The 12,470-nt window shown below is 50.2% G+C and overlaps 1 protein-coding gene across 2 annotated transcripts in view; it reads right to left on the reverse strand.

Annotated features, from left to right (window-relative positions):
• Positions 1-6,133: 6,133 nt before the first annotated feature.
• The window catches only part of Dnai2 (dynein axonemal intermediate chain 2), a 33,935-nt gene continuing 27,598 nt past the window's right edge, over positions 6,134-12,470 (reverse strand). For both annotated transcript variants that reach the window (XM_060386440.1, XM_060386439.1), the window contains exons 11-13: positions 12,073-12,219; positions 9,573-9,794; positions 6,134-6,850 (exon numbers count right to left, since the gene is read on the reverse strand). In XM_060386440.1, coding sequence (XP_060242423.1) covers positions 6,725-6,850; positions 9,573-9,794; positions 12,073-12,219 — 495 coding nt within the window. In that variant the 3' untranslated portion in view covers positions 6,134-6,724. The remainder of the gene's footprint in view (positions 6,851-9,572; positions 9,795-12,072; positions 12,220-12,470) is intronic.

Genomic DNA, 12,470 nt, shown 5'->3' on the forward strand with positions numbered 1-12,470 from the left:
GTCAAGTCTCACTACCTGAGTTCAATTCCTGAGACCCGCGCGGTGGAAAGGCCAGCATGGATTCCCAAATGTTGTCCCTCTGATTTACACACGGTCACCCTGGTGCATGTGCATAATCTATAAATGTAATTTTAAAAAAGAGTATGAGTATGGATTGGGAGTGGGGCTGGAGAGTTGTCTCGGAATTAAGAGCACATGCTGCTTTGGCAGATTTCCTGAGTTCACTTTCCAGCATTGACTTCAGGCACCTCACAACTGCCAGTGATTCTAACACCAGTGGACTTGGGCCTCTGGCCTCAGCAGGCCTGCATGGGAGCTCAGAAACACACACGCACACACACACACACACACCATTAAAAAAGTAAGTATTTTTTAATGACAACGTTCTCTCTCTCTCTCTCTCTCTCTCTCTCTCTCTCTCTCTCTCTCTCTCTCTCTCTTTCTTCTTTCTTTATTGCCACAGGGTTTCTGTGTAGCCCTGGCTGTCCTGGAAGACCAGCTGGCCTCCGACTCAATGATCCACCTGCCTCTACCTCCTGAGTGCTGAAGTTAAAGACATGTACCACCACCACCCAGCTTGTTTGTTTGTTTGTTTGTTTGTTTGTTTGTGGGGAGAAGCGGGTTGCATGGTTCTCCACTATGAACTTTGCAGATGACAGCACTTTGCAATGTCAAAAGGCTGCCTGCGGGCTGCCAGGTGCCCAGGTGGGACAATGGATAAACAGTTGCCATCTCCATTCTTGGCGACAGCAGCAACAATAACACACCCAGGGAGCCCAGTGGAAAGATTCCTTGCCCCAGGAGGCGTGGGCAAAACAGGATTCTAGTCCTAGCTCTGCTTTCAACCTGCCTAGCCGCTGGGAGCTTCATTTCCCTATCCTCCATGCCTGTCACCTGGATGGTTTTGGAGCGCTTCCTGAATACAGTGATCTGTCCTTTGTGTCATCTCCACTGAAGCCCAGAGCCCTTGCAAAGACCAGAGGAGGAGACTCCATAGGGTTCGAATCCAGGAAAGGCGGCGGGAAAGCACTCATTCACCTCCCTCCGGGCTGTCTCGGCTGTCTGGAGTGCACCCAGGGGCAGAGCACAGTGCCAGCCTGTGTCTTGGGACTGGTTTCCTGGGCTTCCCCCAGGAGCTTGTGTTGATGATTGTTATTAATAAACAGCAGCAGGAAGCAGCTGGCATCCCGGATTTCATAAATACATAAACCAAGCTAAGCTTGGAGACCAAAGTCTCCTGCAGGGGGACCCAGGCATTGCCTGGTTCTCTGAGGCGGACAAGTTTGCAAATGGGTGGTACCACGGAGAGAATGGGCTGCAAATTCAGTGTTTTGTGCCTATTTATTGTGAGATGGGCATGGACATTGTTAGCCCAAGCTGGCCTCAAACTCACAGCCCTCCTTTCTCAGCCTCCCAACTGATAAAAATTAGGCCTGTGTCACCACTTCCCACCCGAGTGGCATTTTAGATCCCTGAATGGACTCTTTGCATCAGTCAAGAACGCCCTGGTCAATTGGGCTTTGGTTACTTTTCTTTTTCTTTGTTACTCCTCCACATCCTGTCCTGTCCTGATGTGTAAAAAATAATCAGCTTTGGAGGCAGCTAAGGCTGTGTGTACTTGTAATCCCGGCACCTGGAAAGCTGAGGCGAGACTGTGGTGAATGTGAAGCCATCCTGGCTCACACAGAGAGACCCTATCTCAACGAATCACTTCAAAGCTAGTGGTCCCAGGCCACCTGACTCCTCTCATGTCCACTCTCAAACACCAGACATTCTTTTCTGCTTGACTTGAAGGTTGTACTAGTTTGGGGCTTTGTTTGTTTTGGATTTGGTTGTTGTGACAAAATTCCTGACAAGAGAAACTTAAGAAACTGAGTTTCTTAGCTCACAGTTTGGGAGTGCAGTCCAACAAGGCGGACGAGACGTGATGGCAGGCGCATGAGGAGGCAGCGATTATGTCCACAGTAGGAAGGAGGAGGAGGAAGAGGAGGTGCTGAGGAGGAGGGCGGGAGGAGGGAGGCTTAGCTCACGGTCTCCTTCTTTGATCCTGCGCTCCAGCCCTTGGAGATGTCCACACTTGTGGTGGTTCTTCCCTGCTCTGTTAAACCTTTCTGGAAACATTCAGACTCAGGGGAGGGTTTCCATGCTGACTCACTACCCCCAGTTCTTCCCCTCTAGTTACTGTGGCTGAAGCTCATGGCAACACCTTCTCCTGTTCTTTACGAGAGTCCTCAGACTGGGGAATGTTGGAAAACTGCAGGTATCAAAGCCTACTGGAGCTCAGACGTTCTGGGTCCATTGAACTCTTTACCCCCTTACTTACAAGGATTGCTTTGGCTAATGGAAAAGTCACCATTGCTGACATACACAGGGGTACACAGGTGGAGAGGCACACGTGTGCAATAGGTTCAGAAACATGCTATACAACCCTTGGTTGCCCCACGCTCCGTCTCGCAGTCTTAGCTTGTCAGTTTCTCATGGAGCTTCTCCTATACTCCTGAGAATCCAGGACACATCCTCCTGTAATCCCCTTCGTAATGACCTGTATTATTAAAATGTCACCCCAGAGGCTGGGGGTGTGGCTGAGTTGGTAGAGGGCTTGCCTAGCATGAATAAAGCCACGGCCTCCACCCACAGCAATGCACAAACGAGCATGGTGGGGGGGAATACACCTGTAATTCCATCACTCAGGATTAGGAGTTCAAGGTCATCCTCAACCACATAGTGAGGTCAAGGCCAGCCTAGGCTACTTGAAAATCCTGTCTCAAATCAAAACAAAGTGTTACTCTGCCCAACTGTCTGTGTGTGTACTAGTCTTTTCCCATCATTGTGTGAGTTCTAGTCCTGGGAGGGTGCACCCATATCTGGTACACCCCCACTCCATTGCTGGGATCTGGCTCAGAGCTGGGCAAAGTCACTGTTAGCCAGGCAGTAAGCACCTGACTTGGATTCATTCCTGCTGTTAGGGTCTGTGAATCGCCAAAGAAAGACCCCAGACTTAGATGGTATGCAAAAACAAAAAGCGTTTATTCTGCAGAGAATTCCAGGGTGCTGGGGTCACCACCTTCACAAAATGGTGGCAACCCTAAGGGGAACTCAAAGGTCCCTTTTAAAGCCAGAAAGGGAAATTCCTATTGTGGCTACTTGACCTTGATTGGGATTGGCTGGTTGGCATGGAGGCTACTGTGGCTATGTGACTTTGATTGGAACTGGCTGGCTCTCTGGAATTAAGTCCTCTCACTGCCCCACCTGTAAACCCCCTGTTGTCCTTGGCTCTCAGCTCAGCCTCTTAGCTCAGAGAGAGACTCCAGAACTCTGAGGTCCTTACTCTTAGCTTGGATGATTATCTTACCCTGGGAGATCATTAGCAGCCATCCCCTGTTTCAGCACTGGGGCTATTCCATCAAGCCCAGGGACTGCTTTATTTGGTTAAAGATGAAGGGTTGACAGGGCTTTTCCTGAGCATCCTGATCTGAGGTGCCAGCAGCCAGTGGCCTCATGGGAGAAATGGTGGGCAGCGTGTCCTGGTAGCCATAGGGTGCAGTGGCTGCAGTGAGGATATCACAGGTTAAGTGGCATAGGATGGGGACACAGAACTGTTGTGGGCACAGGAATCTGGCCACCTTCCAGGAAGCCGTGACTCTCGCTTCACACCCAGCCTGGTGTCAGCATTTCCAGGCCCTCTCTTGACCTCTGTGGGCACCAGGCATGCACACAGTATGTGTACCTGTAGACGACACTCATGCCATAAAATAAAAATAATGAATTTTTTTTTTTAATAAAGAGGGTGGTGGCAGGGTACATTAAGGCAGGTGGCAACACTGGTGGTTTGTGGCTCCATCAGCAGGTGTGTGAGGCTTCTTGATCACATTTGGATGGACCGGGAAGCAGAAAAGAGAGACGAATGCAGGCGCTCAGGCGGCTTTGCTGTTTCTTTTCCCATTCACTCTGAGACCTGAGCCCATGCAATGGTACCACCCACACTGAAGGTGGGCTTTCTCTCAGCTAAGCCTCTTTGGAAACATCCTCATAGACATATCCTGAGGTGTGTCTCCTAGGTGACTCTAAACCCAGCCAGGCTGACAGTGAAGACTCACCATCCCAGAGGGGACTAGATGATAGGTGTCCGGTGCATGAGGCCAGAGGTCACTGCCATAAGGCTGGCAACAGGGACACCATGAACACAGAACTGTCTAGCCCCTTGCTACGTACTGTCTGTGGGCTTCCTTTTTTTCTTTCCACAGTCCATTCTGGAATGCCATCCTATCACAGTGGCATTCTCTGTACCCTGAGGAAAGGATTTCCAGGCCCCAGCAGGTGGCATCCTTTTGCAAGCACAAACCAAAGGCCAGCATTCCAGAACAGCATGAGAATGTTGTCTGCCCTTGAACTCACAGCAGCAGCCCCTCACAGAGGTTTTTTTTTTCCCACCCTGAGCACTCCATTTGATTTTTGCTCTCCAGATTGGGTTTCTGCACTCTGATTCCACCTCATTTGGCTTGTTTGAGTCTTTGTAGCCCGGGGTAGCCTTGAACTTTATATGTCACTGAGGATGACTGTGAATGTCTGATTCTCCTGCCTCTTCTGAGGGCTGAGATTGCCCACGTGCTGCCCACACCCCAGTTTCTGCAGTGCTGCAGATCGAATCCAGAGCATTGTGCTTGCAAGGCAGGCAACGGCTTTCTACTGATGTTTGGGACAAGACCATTCTTTGTCCTGGGGGCATAGAATCCTGGGAACCTTAGAATGCTGAGCAGCATAGCACCCAAGCCTTTCTGATTCAAGTGTCAGGAATAACGCATTTGCCAGGTGTGTTAATTCAAAATGTCCCATTGGGGCAGAATCCATCCCTCAAAGACTCACACCTTTAAGAGTCCCATAGGGTAGCATGGCTCCTGTGTCTCCTTCTGTCCTTTTACAGTGAGGACAGCTTCCTCCCACCTGGATGCAGCAGCAGGCAGCAAATAGGGCCCCAGCTGAGCCCACTCTTGAGGAGTTCAGAATACAGAGTGTGGCATATGCTCAAGGATCATGAACCACCCTGAGCTGAACTTTCAGCTCCATCCTCTGCTCTTACAAGACCCAACAGCTCCTTCAGCTCTCTGTCACCTGCCACAATGGTGACTTGCAAATGGAGATGACAAGCCCCTTTCTGGATTCCTGTGAAGTTTTAACCCTCAATAAACATCATCAGTGACTATGGACATCAAAATCTAGCCAAATGCAACAAGCAACTCAATGTCCCCTCGCTTTTCTGGACAAAAGGAACAGCCCATGTCTTCCCTCCACAAAATATCCAAATGCTAGTACATGGAGCTCAGAGGTCAACTTTGAGTGTCATTCCTTGGGATGACATCCATTTTATTCTGAACCAGGGCCTCTTGCTAAGCGCAGAGCTCACTGATTCATCTAGGCTGGCTAGCCTCGGGGATCTGCGTGTCTCCATCTTCCCAGTGTTGAGATTACAACTGATACCATGCCTGGCTTTTGTTCATGGGCTCCGGGGAATCAAATTCAGGTCTTCTTACTAGCACAGGAAGAACTGACCAAGCCAGCTAGCTAATTCCAGGGCTCCTCAACAATGTTCTTTTTTTGTTTGCTTGTTTGTTTTGGATTTCCCTGTGTAATAGCCCTGGCTGTCCTGGAACTCACTTTGTAGACCAGGCTGGCCTCAGACTCACAGAGATCCATCCCACCTCTGCCTCCTGAGTGCTGAGATTAGAGGTGTGTGCCCCCATGCCTGGCCAATAATATTCTTAATGTGGGCACTTTGAATCTCTGTTGACAGCCACAGAATCCATGACACCCTGAGGCTTGTATGCATACGTCATTGTCTCTGAGGTACTCTCTACCTTACCTACTATTGTATGGAGGAGCTATGGCTTCGGGCTCAGCCCATGGCTACCTGAAAAGGGCCTGATGTTCTGCATGGTACCTGGCCCAGAGCCAGCTGCCTGGGGCGCCTGTCCCAGCTCCCACTCCTCACCAGTTGTGACCAAATAACTCTCCTAGACCCTCTATTTTCTCTTCATTAAAAAAAAAAAATAGAAAGAAAAGAAAAGAAAAAGGGTCGCTCAAACACAAACCTTCCAGGGACTTTGGAAAAATTATATGAGATCAATGAGAAGCACTGATTTAATGTTATAAGAAGAATAGCCATAAAAGGCATGCACATACAATGAGAGCCAGGTTCATCCCACCTGCCTATTCTTTACATTTGGGGGGTCCCCCCCCCATGTGACTGCATGTCAAGATGCCCCCTGGGGGATGGCTTGGAGAGGTATTGCAGAGTAAGACAAAAGCTCTATTCTGATTTGCAAGTAGGTGAGAGGGAGAAAGAAACTCACCCCTCTGTCAGTGCCCCCCTCCCACCCCCATGCAGTGCAGGCAAGCTCAGCCGAGCTCTAAAAGCCTCTGGAGAAAGGCATTGGTAACTACTAATTGGAGAGCTCCTGATAAGCAGAATCTAGGCAGAGGCTGGCTGAGTCGTGTGCCCTGAGTCCAGGTAGACTCAGGGTGGCTGAGGCCAGGGAGCTAGCACAGACAAGCCCACCCCTGCCAACCCTAGAAAGGGCCCCAGTGTGGCCAGTGACTTTGTCCCCCCCCCATCTGTCCTCACCAATAATTATTGAACAAAGAAACTCAGCTTTCACTTCTCAGACGAGACGCATTAAAAGGAAGGCCAGCAAGGAACACAGAGTCAGTGCTGTGGGTGGAGGCTGCCCTAGTTGGACACACCTTCTTCTCTCTCCGCACTCACATCATCATAGGTTTCGTCACCCACTTCTTCCTCCTCTCCGATATTTTGTTCCATCAGTTCCTCTCCGTAATCCAGATTTACATTTGACCTCTTTTAAAGCAAAAACAGAAATGCTGGTGAGGCGCAGGTCCTCCCTATTTCCCAGAGGTAAAACCCCAAGGCCAAGGGCAGGGAGCTGTGAGGAGCCCAGAGAGGAAGTCCCTGGGAGCCCATAGTGCCTACTCTGAGCTGGCCCAGCAGGTTCTCAGAGCCATGGGACGGGGAAGGTAGGCAAGACCTTGGGGATCTAATTGCCAGGCTCTGCCATTTGCAGAGTAGATGACTTAAGCCTGCCATATCTGAGGCGCCTTGCCACCCTCACCTGTGTTGTAGGCATGGCACCTTGAGGGCTGGGTTTAGAGATAAAGGGTGAAGGGAGACAGCCTATAGAGGACAGCCTCCATCATGGGGCGGCCTTCCTTCCTTCCTTCCTTCCTTCCTTCCTTCCTTCCTTCCTTCCTTCTTTCTTTTTTTCCTTCTTTCCTTCCTTCCTACTTTCCTTCCTCCCCACTTCCCTTCCTTTCATTCTTAAGAGACTGGCTCTTGCAATGCAACAGTGGCTGGCCTCAGATTCTACATTTTTCTGCCTGGGCTCTCTGCAGTGCTCAGGTTACAGGCATGGCTTACTCTTCCTGGAGCGATGCGCTTTAAGCCCCAGAATCTCAGGCTAACTGCAAAGACTAAGAGAGGAGGAGGTATGGGGCAGGCAGAAGAAGGGCTGAGCCTGTGAGCTTCAACACTTCCTGCAGCTCAGCTTCGTCCAGGATGTTTAAACTCTGCAAGGAAAGCATTTCCAGACGTAGAACGCCAAGTGCAAGCCTGCCAGCCTCTCGCTCTCGCTCGGCATTTCAATCTTTGCCTTCTGAAAGATTAAAGTGGTCCAGGGAGTGACAGCTGGGAAGAACCTGGGGATCTCAACTGGACTCAGAACTCTAGCCCAGCCTGTGCTATGAATGGGGGCTCCTCTCCCTCCTCACAAAAGTGGCTCTCCTGCCAACGTCTCTCCATGTTCAAATGGCATCACCCAATCTCTCCCTGTTCTCAAGCGGCAGGAGGGAGATGGAGTAGGAATCACCAGGCAGAACCAGGGTGAGACTGGAGAGATGGTGGTTCAAGCACTCTTACACAGACTCTGCATTCCGGTGGATGCTGTCCTAACCACCTCTAACTCCATCTCCAGGGCATCTGACACCTGCCTCATGTACACATCACCCCCCTCTGTCTGGATCTATAGATGCTGGCATTACAGGTGTGCAGGAGCCCACCTGGTTTATGGTTTGATATTAAAGATGAAACCCAGGCTTTATGAATGCTAGGCAAGAAGCTGGGTATGGTGGCACATGCCTGAAATCCCAACACTCTGGGAGGCCAAGGCAGTTGGAGCTCTTTGAGTTTGAGGCCAGCCTGGTCTACAAAGTAAGTTTAAGACAACCAAGGCTATACAGAGAAACCTTGTCTCAAATAAAACAAACAAACAACAAAAAAGAAGAATGCTAGGCGAGTAGTTTACCAACTAAGCTACATCCAAGCCCCTCAAATAGGTCTTTCTTGGTTTTTTTCTTTTTTGTTTTTTTTCTAAATGGTTCTTAGTTATTCATTTATTGTGTGTGTCTGTGTCTGTGTGTGTGTGTGTGTGTGTGTGTGAGAGAGAGAGAGAGAGAGAGAGAGAGAGAGAACATGTGTGTATGTGTAGTGTTTGTGTAGTCACATATGTCACATATGGTCACATATGTGACCATACACATGACCAGGTGGTAGTTAGAAGACAACTGTTGAAAGTTGGTTCTCTCCTTCCTCCACCACATGGGTCCACAGGAATCAAACTTAGACCATCAGACTTGATGGTAAGTACCTTTACGCATTAAGCCATCTTGCTGCGTCACTAAAACCTTCCCATTTGCTTGTTTGTTTTTTAATATATATGCGTATTTTGTTGCATGTATGTCAGAGTACCACATGCATGTCTGGTGCCCATAGAGGCCTGAGGAAAGCACTGGATCCCCTGGAACTTGAGCTGAGTTACAGTCCGGAGTCCTCTAGAGGAACAGTCAGCACTCTTAACTGCTGAGCCATCCCTCCAGCGACCCCCTAAATGCTTTCTAAACAAGTGCCCCCACACTTTCACTTTGGCCTTGGGCCCCATGACACGACAAGTCTGCCTCAGAAGAGCAGGTGCTGACACAGTCTGGCCTCACTGTTTTCGTCCAGCTTTTGTCTCCTTCCTGTCTGGACCCCTAAGAACAACGGTGCAGAAGGAGAAGACACTATGTTTCCTCTGTCCCCAGAAGGTTACGGGTCACCACCCTTACAGTGTTTCCTTCACTTTCCAGATGGCAACGGAGGAACTGAGAAGGAAAGTGACAGGCCAGGTGACACAGGTAGAAAACGTTTGTGAACTGGGGCCAGGAGCAGAGGCGCAGTCACAGGCCACACTCCTGTCACCTGGTTGTGCTAAGCCAGAGCAGTGCACAGAAGGGCAAATGTCACAGCCCTTTCCTCCCACGGGCCTCAAGGCCTTCACTCTCAGAATCCCGGGGCCCTGATTCAGGGGCCACCGTGAATGCTGAAAATGGGCCTACCATTCTAGAGGCATGGAGCTCTGGCCCTCAAGGAACCTCCTGTCTCCTGAGAGACAAATTTCCTCAGGAGGTAAAATCCATCCTGGAAAACTACTGGCTCAAGGTCGCCCAGGAGTTCAGTGGTTGGGCAGAACTCAGGCCTCATGGCTCCCTCCCAGACCCCAGCCCACCCGGGCCCCTGCTTAGGTCCTTACAGGCTTCTTCTTCAAGGCCTCTGCCTCCTTCTTCCTCAGCTCTGCGAAGATGATATCGAAAAACTCCTCCTCGGCTTTGGTGACCAGCTCATCGAGGTCCACGGCGAGCTCATCCTCCTTCTGGTCATCATCTTTGCCCTCTGCCTTGCCTTTCTCCTTCAGCCGCATCTCACGATGTCTGGCCTCCAGGAGCTTTTCTCGCCGGGTCTCACGTTCGAATATCTGGGGCAGACAGGGACAAACTTGTGGCAAGGTCAGGGACAGCTAGAAACCCCAGCAGAATCTGGGCTTATATTTGTCCCTGGTGAGGTCTGCTGGAATGTCCTATCAAGGAAAGAGGGCTAAGCCAGGAACGGGGGCACATACTTATGATCTCCGTGCCAGGACGCTGAGGCAGGATGATTATGGCAGATTTGAGGCCAGTCTGGCTAATTAGCAAACCCTGTCTAGGAAAATATATGTCAGAGCTGAGAGATTTATTGTGTATCGAACTATTTCCTATGACATCAAAAGGAAGTGGGCAAATACTTGCTGGAGGAGGGTCTCAGCACGTACTGTTTTCAGATGCTGATTTCAGTGCCTTGAGATCTGCTACCGCCCTGCCACAGGCATTGTTATGAATGTTGAACTAAGTCCTTACCCTCACATCGATCAGGAATGCTCCCCAGCTATCCCTAATTGGTTAATAAAGATGTGGAAGGCTCTGACTGGGCACAAGAGAGGTAGCTGGAGTTTTGGCTTCCGGCTTGGGGCTGAAAGACCTTGAGGATGGCAGGAGAGGCAGAAGAGGAGAGGAAATCGGAGAGAGAGGAGGCACCATTGGGGCAAGATGGATGATGAGCACGTGCCTGGAAGAACAGACTGATGGAGCAGAAGCCGCCCAGGAGTCATCAGGCAAGTGATTGGCTTTTACGTAGGTTTTAAGGACGACAGGATTAGAATGGCTCAGAAACTGCCCAGCGTAGTACCTACAGCTTAGTAAATCATAGTCTCTCTGTGTCTCTTATTTTGAAAGCCGGCAGGGCTAAAGAAAACTGCTGCCGAGACGGGAGCGGTGGCTCAGTGCCTAAGAGCACCACCTGCTCTTCCAGAGGTCCTGAGTTCGATTCCCAGCACCCACATGGTGGCTCGCAGCCATCTATACCGGGATCTGATGCCCTCTTCTGGCATGCCGGTGTACATTCAGGCACAACGCTCATATATGTAAAATACATATATATTTATATCTGCTGCCATAATAATTTTCCTGTATTAATATAGAAAGAGTAATTATTCATTCTACACGTACGTCTTCATCAAGGAAATTCATAACTGTGAAAATACATCTCCAATGATGTAAACTTTTTTAAAAAACTGGTATCATCCATTAATAGTTGCTACTATTTTTAAAAAAGATTTATTTATTATTTATACAGTGTTCTCTCCGCATGTACACCTGCACGCCAGAAGAGGGCACCAGACCTTATTTTAGATGCTTGTGAGCCACCATGTGGTTGCTGGGAATTGAACTCAGGACCTCTGGAAGAGCAGCCAGTGCTTAACCTTAGAGTCATCCCTCCAGCCCTGATATAAACTTTTAACATTTGCTTTCATTTATTTGTATTCATGTGAGCCTAACTGAAATAATTCTCCATGCATTGGGGGAAAAAAAAACAGCTAAACCAGATATAGTGGCATATGCCTTTAAACACAACACTCAGAAGGCGGAGACGTGAGTTCAAGGCCAGTCTGTTTGACACAGGCCAAGCCAAGACTGCAAAGTGAGACCCTGCCTCAAAACAAACACACTCAAACTTGCACACTGGGCTAGGAGTGTAGTCAGCTCTTGGAATACTGCCTAGCAGAGATCCAGCTGTATAAACTGGGTATGGCTGCATATACCAGCAATCCCAACACACTGGAGGGGAAGGCAGGCGAACAGTAATTCAAGGTCATCCTTGACCAATGCATTAATCAAGGTCCTGCCTTGAGCAGGACCACCGAGTTACTCAGCTCCGAGGAGCCCCAGGCACACAGGCTATAGCAAAGAATGTCCTTTGGGGTTGGCCAACGTGGCAGTCCTGGTGAAGGCCCAGCCTCAGGCGCAGTCAGGAGGCTCTCCCAGCCTCAGCACCCACAACTTCAATGCCAGTGTCCCCTGCTGCTGGGGAGTGTGCCCAGGGTAGGGACAGGGGTAGCAGCGGCTCTCAGTGCCTCTCTCATGAGCCAGGTCACTTCCATGTGTCCCCTCTGGGGCGCCTGCTAAGCCTTCAGACTCTGCTGCCACAAGGTCCCATTGTTTCCACTCCATCAAACCGGTGTGATTTACAGCTGAGAGGCCGAAGCCTGGGCATGCTGAGTGACCACACCAGCACTACCAAATGCAAGCAGCTGAGCAAGGGCAGATCCACAGCGTCTGCACACCACACCGCCCTTACCAATAACGGCAACCCATTTTTCCTGACTTGGTCTCTAGACCAGGTCAGGGGGTGCACGGAGGGGGCCTGGCCCCGGCACTCACGGAAGAAGCTATGTTCTTCTCATTCCTCTGCAGGGTGGAGAGACTGCCGGACACCTCCAGCAGAGTGGTGGTTCCGAGCTGGGAGCCGCAGGCAATGAGACAGCCGGTGTCCTGAACCCGGAGGCAGAAGAGGGCCTCATCGCACACCTGTTGAAGGAGTCAGCAGAACCAGGCAGGGTGGGCATGAGTAGCAAAGTCACACGTACCCTATTATCTGTCCCTGTAGGAACACCCCTAGTGACACACCCTTCCATGACCCGGATGAAGTTCACTGCAAAGACCCTTGCTCTCCAGCCTCATTGTTGGTCTAGTCCATCTTATGATCTCTGAGTTCCCTGGTCCTCCATGGAGGCCACTACCTCACTGGAGGTACTGAGCCCTAGAGGGCTCAGCTACCG

The sequence above is a fragment of the Meriones unguiculatus genome, chromosome 7 (genome assembly GCF_030254825.1).
Source record: "Meriones unguiculatus strain TT.TT164.6M chromosome 7, Bangor_MerUng_6.1, whole genome shotgun sequence".
In the NCBI taxonomy this organism is placed as follows: domain Eukaryota; kingdom Metazoa; phylum Chordata; class Mammalia; order Rodentia; family Muridae; genus Meriones; species Meriones unguiculatus.